This window comes from Pan paniscus, chromosome 13, assembly GCF_029289425.2.
Source record: "Pan paniscus chromosome 13, NHGRI_mPanPan1-v2.0_pri, whole genome shotgun sequence".
NCBI lineage: Eukaryota > Metazoa > Chordata > Mammalia > Primates > Hominidae > Pan > Pan paniscus.
This window is the reverse complement of record NC_073262.2, coordinates 85917497-85936912: the sequence shown is the minus strand read 5'-3', so window position 1 is coordinate 85936912 and position 19416 is coordinate 85917497. Positions and strand designations below refer to the sequence as shown.

The 19416-nt window shown below is 39.0% G+C and overlaps 1 protein-coding gene across 1 annotated transcript; it reads right to left on the bottom strand.

The window, feature by feature from the left end:
- Nucleotides 1-16807: 16807 nt before the first annotated feature.
- LOC100972075 (protein lin-28 homolog A-like) lies at nucleotides 16808-18128 on the bottom strand. The gene is given in 3 exon segments (XM_034953879.2): nucleotides 16808-17041; nucleotides 17043-17543; nucleotides 18063-18128. Coding segments are annotated over 3 exon segments (801 nt in total).
- Between the last annotated feature and the right edge of the window lie 1288 nt (nucleotides 18129-19416).

Genomic DNA, 19416 nt, shown 5'->3' with positions numbered 1-19416 from the left:
GGATGGAGGGATAGATGGGTGGATGGATGAATGGATAATATTGATGTGAATGCATGCATATGATGGACAGATATTCCAATAATGGACATTTTTGAATATGTAATTATCAGAGTGAGACACATATTCTAGTAGAGAAATTCCCTTTCCATTCCTCCCCCTCTCTCATTCCTCTCCAAGTAAGGTCACTGGACTTCCCATTGCTTACAGCCTGTAGAACAACCATTTCCATCTCTCTCAGGATTTTTTCTGCACCTGTATATTGAAACCACACACACACACACACACACACACACACACTCACACACACACGGCCATGACCCAAGTATTATCTCCCCAACATGCATGTTCTGGACACTAGTCTCCAAGACTGAAATTCCCTTTAACAGTGATCAAGATTTCAGTTAACTTGCAAAGGTCTGAACCTGATACTGTCCCATTGCCTTCCTATTATCCTCCACTGTTACTGACCCAGCACTGACATAAGAATTTTTCCCACTCTTCTTTTTGTGCCCACACCAACCATATACATTGTTACAAGAGGATATAGTAAGAATATTATTATACTGACATTTTAAAATATTCTGCAAATTTTATCTTTGAAAGATTTTATTTCATAAAAGTATCAAATCATACAAGTAATGAATACTATAGTTCATGATCCCTAACACACAGGGCAAAAATATAATTGAAAAAATATAGAATAAACCGCTGCAGTTCTAGAGCACTGTTCTTATTTTTTTGCTAAGACAGGCAGGTTCATAAGAGGATTCATAAGCCAAGAAATTGGGGGTGGGGTGGGTTCAATAAAAATTCATTTAAAATCAAATTTACAAGTGAAAAACCTTTGACTTTCTGTGGATTAACATTGGTATAATATCAAGCAAGAGAGTTTACTGGGCTATAATTTTAAGACTCTTCAATGCCTTTGGCAGATATCAAATAATAGCCTATTTAAAGGCAATCCTACTTACTTGAATCAAGGGATGAACTTGAAAATAACATAACTACAACCTCTGGAAAAAGACTTTTAAAATGCTATCCTTTACTAGGACATAGAAGTCAAAAAAGAAATACAAAGTAAATTGTATAAATTATGACCTAAACCAACATTAAACTCTTATAAACAAAAAAGTTAGAAAGAAAAGAAAGGGGTTGGTAAGGGAGGGAGGGAGGAAAGAAGGAAAGGAAGAATGAAAGAAGGGAGGGAGAGAGAGGAAGGAACCCTGAAGAGAAATGACCTAAACAATTCCTTAAATATAATTTTTAAAAATTACTCAATAAACAAGTATTTATTAAGATACATCAGAATATATAGAACTGTATAAAATATTAATATTAAATATTAAATTTCAGATTAAATATTGCATATTAAATAAAAGATACAGGCTCTGTCTTTAAGTATTTTATAATCCAACAGAAGGGATATACAGTCAAGTACACAGTTCAGTATAAATGTATGTGAGACGTGTGTGGGTGGGAGGGTGGGGAAATGAACAGGTCTACCCATGAAAAGAGAAGGACTAGAGAAGATGAGGTTCTTAAGAGTCCTCGTGAGTTGCCCACGCTGAATTTCATCCCTCAGTCACGTGCCCTTCTGTGACTACAACTATGCCATGAACCACTGCTCACTCTCCTGCTGCCTGGATTTCCTGAACACACATCCTTGATAGCTGCTACCCTATCTACAGGGACCCTACCCCTGGCTGAATTGGGGACAGACCAAAATTCCATTTGAGCACCTCTATTTGTTCTCTACACACAAATTCACTACATACAAATGAATGAATGATCTCAAATTTCCTGAAGCTGGTTAATTAAAGACAATTCAAGGTAATATTGAAACCATGTATAGTGAATGCTAAACATGACTTCTCCCGTAGTACCAGGAAAAAGTAAGCAAATGTTGTATATTCATGATGTCCCTAGTTCTCCATCTTGATGCCTTGTTGTACGGTCTGTGCTACTGTCAAGAATTTATCCTTCCTTCAACTCTCTCTAGTGTTCAAGAAACTTCTAACTAACACTCACCAGAGGTGATACCATTCTATCATCCATGCTTTTCCCTCAAGAAGTTCATTTTTGCCAGTGAGTTCAGTTTAAAAAAAAAAAAAAGCCCTGAGCCTCTAACAGGATACTTTGTGGTGATCTTTGACAACCCAAATCCCCCAGAACAATCCAGGATCAGTATGGGCTCTCCAGGTTTAGTTTTATATGCAGTTCCCTCCCAGTGAATGTTTCAAATACACGTGCATGCATACACACACACACACACACCCCCCACATAGAAACACATCTTTCAAAGGAAAATATTAATTTTTAAAGACAGTATGGCCTAATCCTATAACAAGGAGCAAAAGGAGTTTTCTTCATTTGAAAGCTCCTTCTCACCATGGTGTTACTGATTTGCATTATTATACAGAATTGTATTTATCCCTTTCGCTCTCCTCTACCCCTCTTCAGCATATGTCCCCTTGGCCTGCCAAGGGCCTCACTGAAAGTGATAGTCTCTAAATATCTGTCTGTTCTTAACCAAGAGATTAAAATACTACCTTGATATTACTACTTGTAAAAGCTCTTATAAGAATCCCTTATATTATCCAGGATGAGGCTATCTCATGGGGAAAAACCTTGTTTCTTCAGTTTTACACATATGCATGTATGCCTGTTAATGAACATGGATGGACACACACACACACCCACACAGATGCACATATTAACACATCACTATGAAACTGATTTTGAAAAAATAAAATGGGTCAAAGATTTTGTCAGAGGTTTGAAGAGTATGTTGAATTATTTGGAGCACAGATTTTTCATGGGAGTCCATCAATCTTGGTTTGAAATTTGAAGATGGAGAATGTCACATTTTGTACAAGAAGAGGAAATGTTTCACTATGATTGCTACGGTAAAAGTGTGAAAATTGTAAAAAGTTAACCTTGTCAGGTATATAGAATGACAATATAGAAGTTTATTTCTATATTTTATAAATATGTTAGCAAATGGTAAAAAAAAAAATAACTTTGAAGAAAGCAGTGTTACCTTTGATCTATAAAAACAGGAGAAAAAATAATAAATTACAAATGTATTGCTCTAGTTCAGAACCATCATTCTATAAACTTTTTAATCCATAGATGTCTATATTTCTATTGCAATTTTAATTACAAAAGTCTAAACCTTTTTAATTGTATTAAAGTTATAATTAAAAGTTGATTTTTTAATTATAATAAAATGGATAAACCTCTAGTTAGACTAATCAAGAAAAAAGAAAAGACACAAATTTTCAATATCAGAAATGAAAAAGAATATTACTGGAGATTCTACAAACGTTAAAATAATAAAGTAATATTATAAACAACTTACACTAATGAATTCAACAACTTAGCTTCAATAACAACAAAATCACTGAAAGATACAAACTACCAGAGCCACTAGAGAAGAGATGTATAACCTGAATAGCCTTATATCAGTTAAAGTAATTGAATTTGTAGTTAAAACCCTTTCCTCAAATAGAACTCCTTTCTACAAAACAATTAAGGGATAAGTAATAGTAATTCCACACTAACTCATTTAAAAATAAAAAAGAGAATACTTCCTAATTCATTTTAAGAAGAAACCAATAGCTTGTTAGCAAAACTAGACCAAGATGTCAGTTCTCTCCAAATTGACTACAGATCCAGTGCAATAACAATCAGAATCTTAGCACATTGAACAAAAAAAAACTATAGACCAATATCTCTCATGAAAATAGACACAAAATCCTTAATAAAATATTAACAAAATGGATACAACAATATATAAATAGAATAATATGCTATGACCAAGTGATGTTTATCCCAGATATGGTTTAACTTTTTTAATCAATAAATGTAATTCATCATAATTAGTGAGTAAAGAAGAAAAACCATAAAATCATCTTAATAGATGCAGAAAATGCATTTAACAAAATTCAATATCCACTGATAAAAAAAAACTCTCAGCAAATTAGGAAAAGAAGGGAATTTTGTCAACCTGATAGAGTGTATTTAAAAAAAAAACTGATTGACATTATTCTTAATAGTAGAAAGCTGTATACTTTCTTCTTGAGACTGGAAATAAGAATGTCCACTGTCACCATTTATATTCAGCACTGTACTAAAGGAACTAGCCTAGGCAATAAGAGAACTAAAAGAAATAAAAGACATACAGATTGAAAAGGAAGAACTACACCAGCTTTATTTGCAGATGGCATGATTATCTATGTAGGAAGAAATCTACAAAAAAAACTCATAACTAATAAGATGTGTATTACAAGATCAATACACAAATATCAATTACACTCTAGCAGTAAATAACTGGAAATCCATCAATTGATGAATGAACAAATAATGTATTATATCCATATAATAGAATATTTTCAACAATAAAAAGGAAAGGGGCTGGGCATGGTGGCTCACGCCTGTAATCTCAACACTTTGGGAGACCAAGGTGAGTCAATAGCTTGAGTCTGGGAGTTCAAGACCAGCCTGTGCAATATGGTGAAACCCTGTCTCTACAAAAAATACAAAAATTAGTGGGGTGTGATACCTGTAGTCCCAGCTTCTTGGGATGCTGACGTAGGAGGATGGCTTGAGCCCAGGAGGCAGAGGCTATAGTGAGCCAAGATTGTGCCACTGCACTCCAGCTTAGGCAACAGAGTAAGACTCTGTCTCAAAAAAAAAAAAAAAGAAAGAAAAGAAAGAAAGAAAGAAAGAAAGAAAGAAAGAAAGAAAGAAAGAAAGAAAGAAAGAAAGAAACGGCTAATGCAGTACAACAATGTGGATGAAACTCAAAGGATTATACTAAGTGAATAAAGCCAGTCAAAAAAGACTACATACTGTATGACTTCATTTCTATGAAATCCTAGAAAAAAACAAAGCTTTAATAATAGAAAGCAGATCAGTGGTTGTCAGGAACTAGGAAGTAAATAAAAGAGATTGACTGCAAAGAGGCACTAGAGAACTTTTGGGGATGCTGAAATAGTCTACATCATGGCTGTAGTGATTGAAACTTAAGTATATAAATTCATAAAAATTCATCAAACTACACTTAAAATGCTTACTTTTACTTTTTGTAATTACACATTAATAAAGCAGATAAAATTATATTTAATGTCAGTCATTTTTATTAATATTTTCCTTATATTGGTATTTATCTTTCATTTCTAAAATAGAAAGCTATTTTTTTATTTTCTGTCACCATCCCATTCTTCTGAAAATATCATTCCAAAACTTTCTTCTAGAAACTGTCCTTTACCTTCAACAGGGACTCACATTCTATCTTGTGGTTTCTATAAGAACTACTATGCCAGCATTAATTGACCCAGGAGTTGGCAGCTGACCCAACTGGGTCAATGAGTTACTTTCCAAGAGATTCACCTTGACTCTTTATAGTACCTGAAGCTTTAATATGTTAAGTTTGGAAGCCATCAGTAGCCCTACCAGAGAGAACAGTGAAAGGAATCCAGTTTGCTGAGAGAAAAATACTGATGCAGATAAACTGAGTGGTACAGAGAAAAGTGATGAAAAGTTCTAACATTTTAAAACATATTTTCTCAAAAATTTGTTGTATAATAGTCCTTCTCTGATCACTCATTCCTCTGACTGTATCTTAGAATCTCCTCCCGACAAGAAGTATCTATTTACTTTATACCGATTGGGGTTTTTGCAACATGCAACCAAGAGAGTCCTAACTCATACATCATTCAAGTTAGTATGTTTGTATTATGATCCTGCTTAAATACCATGCACATGAAATAAAACCTTCATTAACTGCCAATGAAGGTTTTATTTCACTGGCTATTCCACATGCATATGAGTATAGATATATAAAAATAAAATGATAGGCTTTTGATAAGTATTTTTAAATACCAATTTCTACCAACTAATCTTTGAAATGTGTCACAGTTGACATGAACAGAATAGGATATATTATGTATTAAAATATCTTTACAAAATGGATTTGCTGCTCCTGGTCCACTTCTGCTCATGGTTTTGTCTCAATACTCAAATCAAAAGCAAGTTTTAACACGGACAAATTAAAGTGTACTTTCCTGTCAAGAATCAAGACAAAGAAAATTATGAAAAGCACAGATTCAGGATTGGTATGAAATATAGACATAGATATAGATATTTATTTAATGTCTGTTAGCTTTACATCATCTTTAACAAATATTGAAATATTTAACTTTTTAAAAAACAAAGAGAATCTGAAGTTAGGTTGCCTGGATGTAATTTCTAGTTATCCCACTTCCTACCTGAGTGTCCTTGAGCAATTGCATAATCTCTTTTTTCCTCAGATTCCTCATCTACAAAGTGGGAATAATAATAGTACCTGGTATGTCAAAGACATATTTGTACTCCCATGTTCACTGCAGCATTATTCATAATAGCCAAGACATTGGAATTACATTAGTCTGCTTTCATATTGCTATAAAGAGCTACCTGAGACTGAGTAATTTATAAGGGAAAGGAGTTTAATTGACTCACAGTTCAGCATAGCTGGAGAGACCTCAGCAAACTTACAATCATGGCAGAAGGCAAAGAGGAAGCAAGGCACCTTCTTCACAAGGCAGCAGGAAGGATGAGTGCTGAGCAAAGGGGAGAAGAGCCCTTTATGAAACCAACAGATCTCATGAGAACCCTCTATCACAAGAATAGCATGGGGGAAACCACCCCTATGATTCAATTACCTCCAGCTGGTTTCTCTCTTGACACATGGGGATTATAGGGATTATAATTCAAGAGACTTGGGTGGAGACACAAAGCCTGACCATATCAGGAATCAAACCTAAGCGTCCATCAATGAATGAATGGATAAAGAAAATGTCGTATATATGCATACACAATGGAATACTATTTAGCCTTAAAAAAGAAGGAAATCCTGCCTGTAATCCCAGCACTTTGGGAGGCTAAGGCAGGCGGATAATGAGGTCAAGAGATGGAGACCATCCTGGCCAATATGGTGAAACCCCATCTCTACTAAAAATACAAAAATTAGCCAGGCGTGGTGGCATGCACCTGTAGTGCCAGCTACTCAGGAGGCTGAGGAAGGAAAATCGCTTGAACCCTGGAGGCAGAGGTTGCAGTGAGCCGAGATCACGCCACTGCACTCCTCCCTGGAGACAGAGCAAGACTCCATCTCAAAAAAAAAAAGAAGAAGAAGGAAATCCTGTCATTTGTAATAACATGGATGAACCAGAGGACATTAAGTTAAGTGAAATGAGCCAAGCAGAGAAAGACAAGTACCATATGATGTCAATTATATGTGGAATCTAAAAAGTCAAACTCACAGAAGCATAGAGTAGAATGATGGTTACCAGAGGCTAGGGAGTGGGAACATGTTGATCAAAGGATAGAAAGTTTCAATTAAACAAGAGAAGTTAGTTCAAGAGATCTATTTTACAACATGGTGACTATATTTAATAACAACGTATTGTACTCTTGAAAATTGCTAAAAGGGTAGATTTAAAGTGTTCTCACCACAAAGAAAAGTATGTGAGGTAATGTATATGTTAATTACCTCAATTTAGCCATTCCACAATGTATAAATATTTTAAAACAACATATTATACAAAATAAATATACAAAATGTTTATTAGTCAAAACTATATATTTATATTTGAAAAACTATATATGATACTGCTTAGAAAAAAATTGAGAACATTGCCTGGCATGCCATAGTGTTATATAAGAACATTTTTTATGTAGCAAGATCCTATGTAACTGAGTAATCAATTCATTTATTGCTATAATTTTTTTGTTTTGTAACGAAGTTTTTAATGATTTAAACCCTTCTTAGAGTCATACCCTTAAACATAGCTTATGTGAGTAGTTCCATTTTTTTTTTTTTTTTTTGAGTCAATATAGTTTTTTGAACAGGCAAAACCTGGAAGCATTCCCAGAATTGGAACAAGACAAGGATGCCTACTCTCACCATTCCTATTCAACATAGTACAGGAAGTCCTAGCAAGAGCAATCTGTCAGGAGGAAGAAATAAAAGGCATAGAACTAGGAGAGGAAGTCATATCATCTCTATTCACTGAGGATATGATCCTGTACCTAGAAAACCCTAAAGACTCTGCCAAAAGTCTCCTAGAACTGATAAAATGGCTTCAGTAAAGTTTCAGGACATAAGATGAATATGCAAATTGCTAGCATTTCTGTACACCAATAATATTCAAGCTGAGGGCCAAATCAAGAATACAACCCCATTTACAATAGCCATAAAAAAAAAATATCTAGGAATACATCTAACCAAGAAGGTCACATATCTTTATGAGGAGAACTAAAAAACGGTGCTGAAAGAAATCATAGATGACATAAATGGGAAAACATTCCATGCTGATGGATTAGAAGAATTAATATCATTATAATGTCCATACTACCCAAAGCAATCTAGAGATTAAACATTACTCCTATCAAGCTACCAACATTATTTCCCACAGAATTAGAAAAACCATTGTAAAATTCATATTGAACCAAAAAGAGGCTTGAATCTGAAGCAAATAAAAAAACAACAAAGCCAGGCCAGGCGTGATGGCTCTCTCCTGTAATCCCAACACTGTGTGAGGCCAAGGTGGTTGGATCACTTGAGGCCAGGAGTTCTAGACAAGCATGGTCAACATGGGAAAACCCTGTCTCTACTAAAAAATACAAAAACTTAGCTGGGCATGGTGGTGCACACCTGTAGTCCCAGCTACTGGGAGGCTGAGGCACAAGAATTGATTCAACCAGGGAGGCAAATGTTGCATTGAGCCAAGATGGCACCACTGTACTCCAGCCTGGGTAACAGAGTGAGACTCTGTATCCCAAAAAAAAAAAAAAAAAAAAGAACAAATCCAGAGGAATCACATTACCCAACTTAAAACTATACTACAAAGCTACAGTAACCAAAACAGCATGATACTAGTACAAAAACAGACACATAGAACAATGGAACAGAAGAGAAAACCCAGGAATAAAGCTGCAAACCTATAACCAACTAATCTTTGACGAAATCAACAAAATAAGCAGCAGGGAAAGGACTCCCTATTCAAAATGGTGCTAGGATAACTGGCTAACCATATACAGAGATTGAAACTAGACCTCTACCTATAATCATATATAAAAATTAACTCAAGATGGATTAAAGACTTAAATGTAAAACTTCAAATTATAAAAATCCTAGAAGAAATTGTAGAAAATACCCTTCTGGACACTGGCATTGGTAAAGAATTTATGACTAAGTCCTCAAAAGTAATTGCAAGAAAACAAAAATTGAAAGATGGGACCTAATTAAAGAGCTGCTACATAGCAAAAGAAACTATCAACAGAGTAAAGAGAGCCTACAGAATAGGAGAAAATATTCCCAAACTATGCATCCAACAAAGGTCTAATATCTAGAATCTCTAAGGAACTTAAATCAACAAGCAAAAAACAACCCTATTAAAAAGAGGGCAAAGAATATGAACAGATATTTCTCAAAAGAAAACATATGAGAAGCCAACAAACATATGCAAAAGTGTTCAACCTCACTAATCAGAGAGACACAAATCAAAACCACAATGAGATACCATTTCACACCAGTCAAAATGGCTGCTATTAAAAAGTCAAAAAATAACAAATGTTGGTGAGGTTGCAAAGAAATGAGAATGCTTATACACTGTTGGTAGGAATGTAAATTAGTCCAGCCACTGTGGAAAGCAGTTTGGAGGTTTCTCAAATAGCTAAAAATAGAACTACCATTCGATGAAGCAATCCCATTACAGGATATATGGTTTAGCTCTGTGTCCCTACCTAAATCTCACCTTGAATTGTAATCCCTATAATCCCCACATGTCAAGAGCCAGACCAGGTGCAGGTAATTAGATCATGGGGATGGTTTCCCCCATACTGTCCTTGTGATAGTGAGTGAGTCTCACGAAATGTGATGGTTTTATAAGTGTCTGGCATTTCCCCTGCTTGCACTCATTCTCTCTCCTGCCACCCTGTGAAGAGGTGCCTTCTGCCATGATTGTAAGTTTCCTGAGGCCTCCCAGCCATACGGAACTGTGAGTCGATTAACTCTTTTCTTTATAAATTACCCAGTCTTGGGTATTTCTTCATAGCAGCATGAGAATGGACTAACACACTAGGTATCTACCCAAAGGAAAATAAATCGTTCTACCAAAAAGATACATGCACTTATATGTTCATCGCAGCATTATTCACAATAACAAAGACGTGGAATCAGCCTAGTGCCTATCAATGGTAGACTGGATAAAGAAAATGTGGCACATGCACACTATGGAATAGTGCCATGGGGCAGGCTGGTCTAGACAGCAGGGGGATGTTTTCAGGATTAAAGGTTCCCCCAACCTAGTCCTGAACACATCAGGTGCTGGAGCACCTGTGTTCCCATGAGGGCAGCGTGGGCCATGCATGACTTCAAAAGACCCTCAAGGCTTGACTAAGTACACCAGTTTCATTCTGAACATGCTGCTCTAAAACACATCCCTGCTGAACCACAGCAGGATCAGATATGTGAGCTTCTGGCCTACTGATGCTCAAGAGCCAGGGCATGCAGGGAAGACTCCAGAACTCCTAACTCTTGCTAACCTTACATCTGGGATTCTTACGCCCTCAGCTAAAGAACTCGATGAATTTCAACTGTGAAGAGGTTCTTCTAACACTTGGCCATTTCAACCAGGTTTTGCTAAAGTCCTCTGAAATTGGGGAACTGAAAGCCAATTACTTGGATCACAAGTTGCCTGTGAAATCTGCAAGGACCTGCTGTCAGGGCTCATTAAACCCCAAGGTATGGCACCTTGGCATGCGGACTTTTCTGACCCAGAGGAGACTGGAAGGCCTCAGAAGCCAGGTCTTTGTCCTTCCCTCCTGGTTCCTGCCCCCTTTTCTCCCCCAAAGTGAGTCACAGAAACCACAATTCTTTTTCCCCAAGGCAGGTCATAGAAACCAGCACTCCTCTCTCCCAAAGCCAGCCATAAAACCTAGCAAGGTTACTCTCTCCCTTCTCCCTGGAAGACCCTCATTCCCGAGGGGTCCTGCCCCATACCCAGGGGAAGGGGAATTGTACAGAGTGGCCTTGCCAGGTTTCCCCACTCCATCCATCACTGTTAGGCCAGATCCTTTGTGTCCAATCACATTTCTGCATGGCTGTTCATTCATTGAACCTAAATATAAAAATAAAGGTTTTCCCTGGGTTTAAAAAAAAAAAAAAGAAAAGAAAAGAAAACATGGTATGTACATACTATGGAATACTACACAATAATAAAAAATAATGAAATCAATCATGTCCTTTGTGGTAGTGGATGCAGCTGGAGGCCATTATCCTAAGCAAATTAATGCAGAAACAGAAAACCAAATACCGCATGTTCTCACTTATAAGAGGGAGCTAAGTATTGGGTACACATGGACATAAAGATGGAAACAATAGATACTGGAGACTACTAGAGCAAGGAGGGAAGTGGGGTAAGGGATGAGAAACTACCTACTGGATACTATGCTCACTATCTGGATAACGGGTTCAGTTGTTCCCCAAGTCTCAGCACCATGAAGTATACCCTTATAACAATCTTGTACATGTATACCCTAAATCAAAAACAAAAGTTGAAAGTTTTTTTTAAATGAATACAGTTTTTACTGTATTGTTAGCTGAACACTTTAATAATTTTCATGTGTCTGTTTTAAATGTATCTAGTTTTTAGTGTTTTGGGAATTTTTTCTTTTTTTTAGAGAGTACAAGTGCAGGTTTCACATTCATTGTGTCGTGGTGAAGTCTGGGCTTTTAGCATACCCATCTTCTGAATAGCAAACGTTGTACCCAACAGGTAATTTTTTTGAGCCTGACCCTCCTTTTACCCTCCCACCTTCTGTAATCGCCAGTGTCTATTATTTCACTCTGTAGGACCACATGTACCCATTGTTTAGCTCCCACTTATAAGTGGAAACATGAAGTATTTGACTTTCTGTTTCTGAGATATTTCAGTTAGGATAATGGCCTCCAGTTCCATTAACTAAAATATTTGTACATATGTTCATATGTTTGACCTTGCTAACTCCTTGGGGGAAAATTTGACTGTTTTATAATATATTAGAAGTTTTTTAACATCTGAATTTTTTTTTACAGTATGAGTACCAATAAGCCTTTATTTATTCATTGTATTTTCCCAGGGAAAGGAGAAGGAAATGGAAGCGTCAGCATGTGTTAAAAAAAATGACTAGAAAATGGGAAAGGAAATACCCAGTACAGCAAAATCAACCATCAAATAAACACACCCCAGTGATGGGGTCACCAAAGCCCAAAGGGGCTCAGTCTCCTGCAGTTCAGGAACGAGGGAAAGGGATCAGGAAAAGAACAGACAGCTACAGGCTTTCCTACCCTCCCTCCCCATAAATTCAAGATTTTACACAAAGCTTTGGTTTCTAGCAGTAAACATAGAGTTACATTCATTTGTCTCCTATTAAACAATCTTGTGGCCACTTTGACATAAGTTTCTGTATAAAAGTTCCTGAGTGACTTGTATATACATTCATATTCTCTTTCTTGGCCTGCTGACCTCAATTTCTACATGGAAGGCCCCCAGTTGCATCTCTCTACTTTAGGAGTAAAAATTAAGTAGGTTTGAGCCATCCAAAATACAGCAGTGTCTTTTTTTTTTTTTTTTTGAGACGGAATCCCGCTCTGTTGCCAAGCTGGAGTGCGGTGGCGCGAACTCAGCCCACTGCAACCTCCATGCGCCTACCCTCCACCGCCTGGCCCAAGCGATTCCCCTGCCCCAGCCTCCCTCCCGAGCAGCTGAGACCACAGGCATGCGCCACCACACCTGGCTAATCTGCTGTATTTTAGCAGAGATGGGGTTTCACCATGCTGGCCAGGATGGTCCCGAACTCCTGAACACATGATCCGCCCACCTCAGCCTGCGAAAGTGCTGGGACCACAGGTGTGAGCCACCATGCCCGGGCTATAGCAGTGTCTTAAGTGTTTGGCATGAATACATCAAGAAATGGTCAGCCCGGCACGGTGGCTCACACCTGCAATCCCAGCACCCCGGGAGGCTGAGGCGGGCAGATCACTTGAGGTCAGGAGCTCAAGACCAGCCTGGACAACACGATGAAACCCCATCTCCACTAAAAATACAAAAATTAGCTGGGTGTGGCGGGTGCGTGTAATCCCAGCCACTCAGGAGGCTGAGGCAGGAGAACCACCTGAACCCAAGAGGCGGAGGCTGCAGTGAGCCAAGAGCATGCCACTGCACTCCAGCCTGGGCAACAGAGCAAGATGAAGGGAAGGGAAGGGGAAGGGGAAAGGGAAGGGAAAGGATGGGTAATGGTCTTGACTCAGGAAGTTGGGAACAAGGGATGGAGGGTTTTCTTAGCTTCTTCAGGATTTTTGCATACATCGTTTAAGAGTTGTGGAGACACTCCAAGCATTAAATGTGTATGTGTGTGGGTGTGTACGTTTTCTTTTGGGGATGAAGAGAAAAGAGGGCAGGATAGAAGACAAGTTTTTAGGACAGAAGATCTGGTCTAATAGGTAATAGGGGAAGGGGAATACAAAACAAAGGACAGTTCAAGATCCCCACTTTAAGAAGAGGGCCCCCCCAAACTAATGTTTCAGATCTTTTTGCCTGGTATAGAACCTTCTGTCAAAGATGCTTTAGCTATTTTTCTTTCAATACAAAAAGAAGTTTGTAAACAAAACCCCCAAAGAACACGGAGAAAGACTTATACATTATACTTATACAAACTAGGCCACCTAGCAATCACCAATTTAGTGAAATCCTATAAAGCCCAGACAAATACAATAACTGGGGGGGGCAGCATTTAGGGGAGACAAGAACCCAGGATCAGACACACACCACCCAATGCGTTCTATTGCATTTGTCCTGTTTCAACACAGTGAGGTAGGTTTGCGGTGATCTCACAGCATATAAACGAAATCCCCTTTTTCTCCTTTAGCTACCGTGACAATATTAATCACTACTGCAGCAGGGCGGGACGCAGGTCCCAGGCACCACAAAGCCCTTGCTTATGTGTCTACCTGGAACCCATGAATTTTGAAAGGTTAAGGATACCTTACTTCATATATCCATCCCTTGACAGCACAGGATTAAGTATAAGGGTATTGGTCTTAAAACTTATCCTTACCAACTCCAGTTTTATGAGCACACATACCCTGTTGTGCATGGAAGGCCTAGCCTAATCTGGTGAAGAATGGAACTGGGGTGTAAAGCATGTCCTGTGCCCTAGGATTAGTCAACCCTCACCTAATCGTGGCTTCCTCTCTGGGCCTTTCACCTGGCCCAGTCTCTCCTAGCCTCTCTGTACCACCATTTACTGTTTAGACTAATTCCCAATCTTCCAGTAGGAGGCAATCAAGTCATGGGGCAACCCAGTTAAAACCTAGTCTCCCATAAAACATTTTCAAGGCAGAGGGGGTTTCAAGAGGACACTATGGCAGAAAAGCCAGCTCTCATTGGTAGAAATGAGGTAGTTCAATAGGCTGTGCACTCCAAATAATCAATCTCCACAGTGGCAAAAACAACAAAAAGTATAGTTTTAGTCTCTGGTGTATGATGTTCCCCTTCCTGTATCCAAGTGTTCTCATTGTTCAATTCCCACCTATGAGTGAGAATACGTGGTGTTTGGTTTTTTGTCCTTGTGATAGTTTGCTGAGAATGATGGTTTCCAGCTTCATCCATGTCCCTACAAAGGACATGAACTCATCATTTTTTATGGCTGCATAGTATACCATGGAGTATATATGCCACATTTTCTTAATCCAGTCTATCATTTTTGGGCATTTGGGTTGATTCCAAGTCTTTGCTATTGTAAATACTGCCACAATAAACATACGTGTACATGTGTCTTTATAGTAGCATGATTTATAATCCTTTGGGTATATACCCAGTAATGGGATGGCTGGGTCAAATGGTATTTCTAGTTCTAGATCCTTGAGGAATTGCCACACTGACTTCCACAATGGTTGAACTAGTCTACAGTCCCACCAACGGTGTAAAAGTGTTCCTATTTCTCCACATCCTCTCCAGTACCTGTTGTTTCCTGACTTTTTAATGGCCATTCTAACTGGTATGAGATGGTATCTCATTGTGGTTTTGATTTGCATTTCTCTGATGGCCAGTGATGATGAGCATTTTTTCATGTGTCTGTTGGCTTCATAAATGTCTTCTTTTGAGACGTGTCTGTTCATACCCTTCGCCCACTTGTTGATGAGGTTGTTTGATTTTTTCTTGTAAATGTTTTTAAGTTCTTTGTAGATTCTGGATATTAGCCATTTGTCAGATGGGTAGACTGCAAAAATTTTCTCCCATTCTGTAGGTTGCCTGTTCACTCTGATGGTAGTTTCTTTTGCTGTGCAGAAGCTCTTTAGTTTAATTAGATCCCATTTGTCAATTTTGGCTTTTGCTGCCATTGCTTTTGGTGTTTTAGACATGAAGTCCTTGCCCATGCCTATGTCCTGAATGGTATTGCCTAGGTTTTCTTCTAGGGTTTTTATGGTTGTAGGTCTAATATTTAAGTCTTTAATCCTGAATTAATTTTTGTATCAGGTGTAAGGAAGGGATCCAGTTTCAGCTTTCTACATATGGCTAGCCAGTTTTCCCAGCACCATTTATTAAATAGGGAATCCTTTCCCCATTTCTTGTTTTTGTCAGGTTTGTCCAAGATCAGATGGTTGTAGATGTGTGGTATTATTTCTGAGGGCTCTGTTCTGTTCCATTGGTCATATTATCTCTGTTTTGGTACCAGAAGCATGCTGTTTTGGTTACTGTAGCCTTGTAGTATAGTTGGGTCAGGAGAGGGGCAAGGGATAGCATTAGGAGATATACCTAATGTAAATGACAAGTTAACAGGTGCAGCACACCAACATGGCACATGTATACATATGTAACAAACCTGCACGTTGTGCATATGTACCCTAGAACTTAAAGTATAATAATAAGTATTCCTGCTGTGCAGAACTCAAGCTGCTGCCGACTTATCCCTGAGATTGCTCATGCACCTGAGAATACAGTGCAGGAAATGATGGCCTCAGACTAAAATATACAAAAATACAAAACCAGAATATTTATATTAAGGAAAAAAAAGTTAAACTGCACAAGATACATCATTTGCACACAGCTAGTTCAGTTGGCATCCTGGAGAAAGTGGGACTCAAGGTGCAGTATCAAAGGGAGCAAATAAATAAAATCACATTGGCCTAGAATGGGGCAGGGGTAAGCATAGGAGCAGCAGGTCTGCAGCTGTTCCCCCAAACATCCTTTCTGCCATCATCACTACCCATTGCTTGGGACAGTTGCCAGCACCCTATCCCAAAAGTGGGTATATGGATACAAGATGTTAAAAAAACACTGCCTTACTCCTGATAGATTTCCTTCCACAGGATGCAGTGGCTTGGCTCCATCAATCTGGTCTTATACTTAATCATTTCACTCTGGCATGGGAATTATTACATATCCTTCTTTAAAGGAAAACAACTTCCCTATCCAGGCCACTTTCAAAAGCTGGAAATTCTGGGGATGGAGCCTCAGATAAAGCATGCAGATTGTAGGGTGGTTCCCACCTCCTGGTTGCCCCCAGAACCCTCACTTGTATTTGGACAGAGCACGGTTGGAGTTCCTTTGACTCACCCTTTCCCCCAACAGAGGGAAGAAAGGGTGATGGTGTGAACCCCAGCCTGAGAAACATGGCAGTGCCAACTAGCCCCAATGTACCCTATTCCCACTTTCTCCACTCTGCCTGCTCCTCAAAACTTCCTGATAGCAAAAGAATAGCCCCCACCCATTGTGGCTCAATTCTGCGCCTCCGGGAGCAGGGCAGGGCTGTGGATTTCTTCTTCCTCCCGAAAGTAGGTTGGCTTTCCCTGTGCGCTAGGGCCCTGCTGGGCCTTCAGTGGACATGAAGCTACCATATGACTGATGCTCTGGCAGAAGTGGCACTTCTTGGCCTGGGGTGGCATCTTGCATTCCTTGGCATGATGGTCTAGACCTCCACAGTTGTAGCACCTGTCTTTTGATCTGCGCTTCTTGCATGTTCTTCCCCTTTGGCTACCTCTCACTCCCAATACGGAACGCCCCACCAGGTCCGGTGACACGGATGGATTCCAGACCCTTGGCTGACTTCTTAAAGGTGAATTCCACTGCTTCACCCTCCTTCAAGCTCCGGAAGCCTTCCATGGGCAGCTTACTCTGGTGCACAAAGACGTCCACTGGCGGGTCGAGCGCGACCACGGCGCGGGCGGTCACGGACAGTAAGCCGAATCCCATGTGCAAGTTGAACCACTTACAGATGCCCTCACCGTGCAGCAGCTGAGCCTCGTCCGCCGCCCGGGCCGCATCCTCCGGCGCCTCCTCGGGTGCCTCTTCTGCCGCCTTGGCGCAGCCACCTGCAAACTGCTGGGTGGACACGGAGCCTATGGTCGTCGGCTGAGCCCGTGGCCCCGGGCCCCTGGTCAGGCAGCTGCTGGCCCCGGAGAACTCCGAAGACCAACATCTGAATTTACTAGAATCCTGATTGTTAAGTATATACTGTCAGGAACAAATTTTTTATTACAGAGTTCATAGAACAATGCTGAATTTACCAAACTTAGTATTTTGCTGCAACTAGAAGCTCCAAGGGTTAAGAGGAGGCACGGTTGATCTAGCTAATCTCAGATTTAAAAGGTAAGAATGTCCTATTTAGGAGACCCTTCCTTATACACCTATCACTCATTAATTTTCCCAAATAATTTTTGATTTATTAAATAGACATTTTCTTACTTTTATACACAGTTCCCATAAAGTATACACAAAAGTCAAAAAATAAATTTTCTTGTCACAAATGGTTAGGTATAATATTAATCATATCTCATGTTACACAAAATCTGTGAATTTTGCTTGTTCCCTTTACAACTGAACCTACAGACAACTGATTAAGTCCTGTGGGCACCAAGTTGTGGTTAGTTTCTATTCTTCATTCCTAATCTTTTTACACCTTTGAGTCAATTGTGTTATATTTATAAGACATGAGCTTTCATCACTTCTATCAGTACCTTTAATTTTCCTCACTTTCACTCTCCTTCTTGTACTTGTCCATTCTTGTCCAGAAGGTTCAAAGCGGTTGTTTATAGCCATGGCTTCTTTGGGGCCACCAGCTTTAAAGATCACACAAGCTTGGATCTGTCAGGGCCCACCATCCCAACAGATAGAGAATGACTAAAAGTGAAGATAATGTGGGGAAGGTCAATGGACAGAGTCAAACAATTATGAGAAAAAGACTTCATCCTAGTGTGATCATTTGAACCCCGGAATTCAGACAATTCTATGACCTACTCCTGGAATATTTGGATATATAGTACATAAAAAAAATCCCTTTTTTGCTTAAATCTTAACCTTTTTATTTTAAAATAAAACAGATACAGAGAGTCACACAAAATACCACTCTTGAAATCACCCGCGAAGTCAAGAAATAAAAATTTGCCAATTGTCTCAGAAGCCCCTTGTATTAGTCTGTTTTCACTCTGCTAATAAAAACACACCCGAGACTGGCCAATTTATAAAGAAAAATAGGTTTAATGGACTCACTGTTCCACATGGCTGGGGAGGCCTCACAATCATGGTGGAAGGAGAAAAGTTTGTCTTACATGGTAGCAGACGAGAGACAATGAGAGCCAAGTGAAAGCAGAAAACTCTTATAAAACCATCAGATCTCAAGAGACTTATTCACTACCAGGAGAACAGTATGGGGGAAACTACCCCCATGATTCAATTATCTCCCACTGGGTCCTCCCCACATGTGGGAATTATGGGAGCTACAATTCAAGATGAGATTTGGGTGGGGACACAGCCAAACTGCATCACCCCTCTATGTGCCCTTCCTCTATCTCAAAAAAGTAATCACTATCTTGACTTTTATAGCAATAATTTCCTCATTTCTTTATAGTTTTGCCACCCAAATGTGCATCCCAAGCCACTATAGTTTATTGTTGTCCATTAAATTTTATTATCATTTAAATCCCTTTCATCTATGTGTTCTCCCCACCCTCTTTCTTTACATTTGATCTGTATTCGACCTGTCTGCTTTCCCAGTGAAGTTTGCCAATTACATATTCATGACACAGTTCAGCATGTTCCTCTGTACTCTGTTTTCTGTCTTCTGTTTCCAATTTCCAGCAAATTGGCAGCTAGAGTGAAAGGCTTGATCAGACTCAGGTTCAATGCCTTTAGCAAGACCACAGGTGGTATGGATCTTTAGTGAAATATAATGTCTAGTGGTCTCTTTCAATTGTGATACAAGCAGCTATTGTGGTTCAGTCTCATGTTGTAAGCAGACAATTTCTCCAAAGAAACCCTGGTTTCAAGACGACATATTTGACATTAGGAATACACATTACTACTGAGCTGGTCATTGTTTCTAGAATTC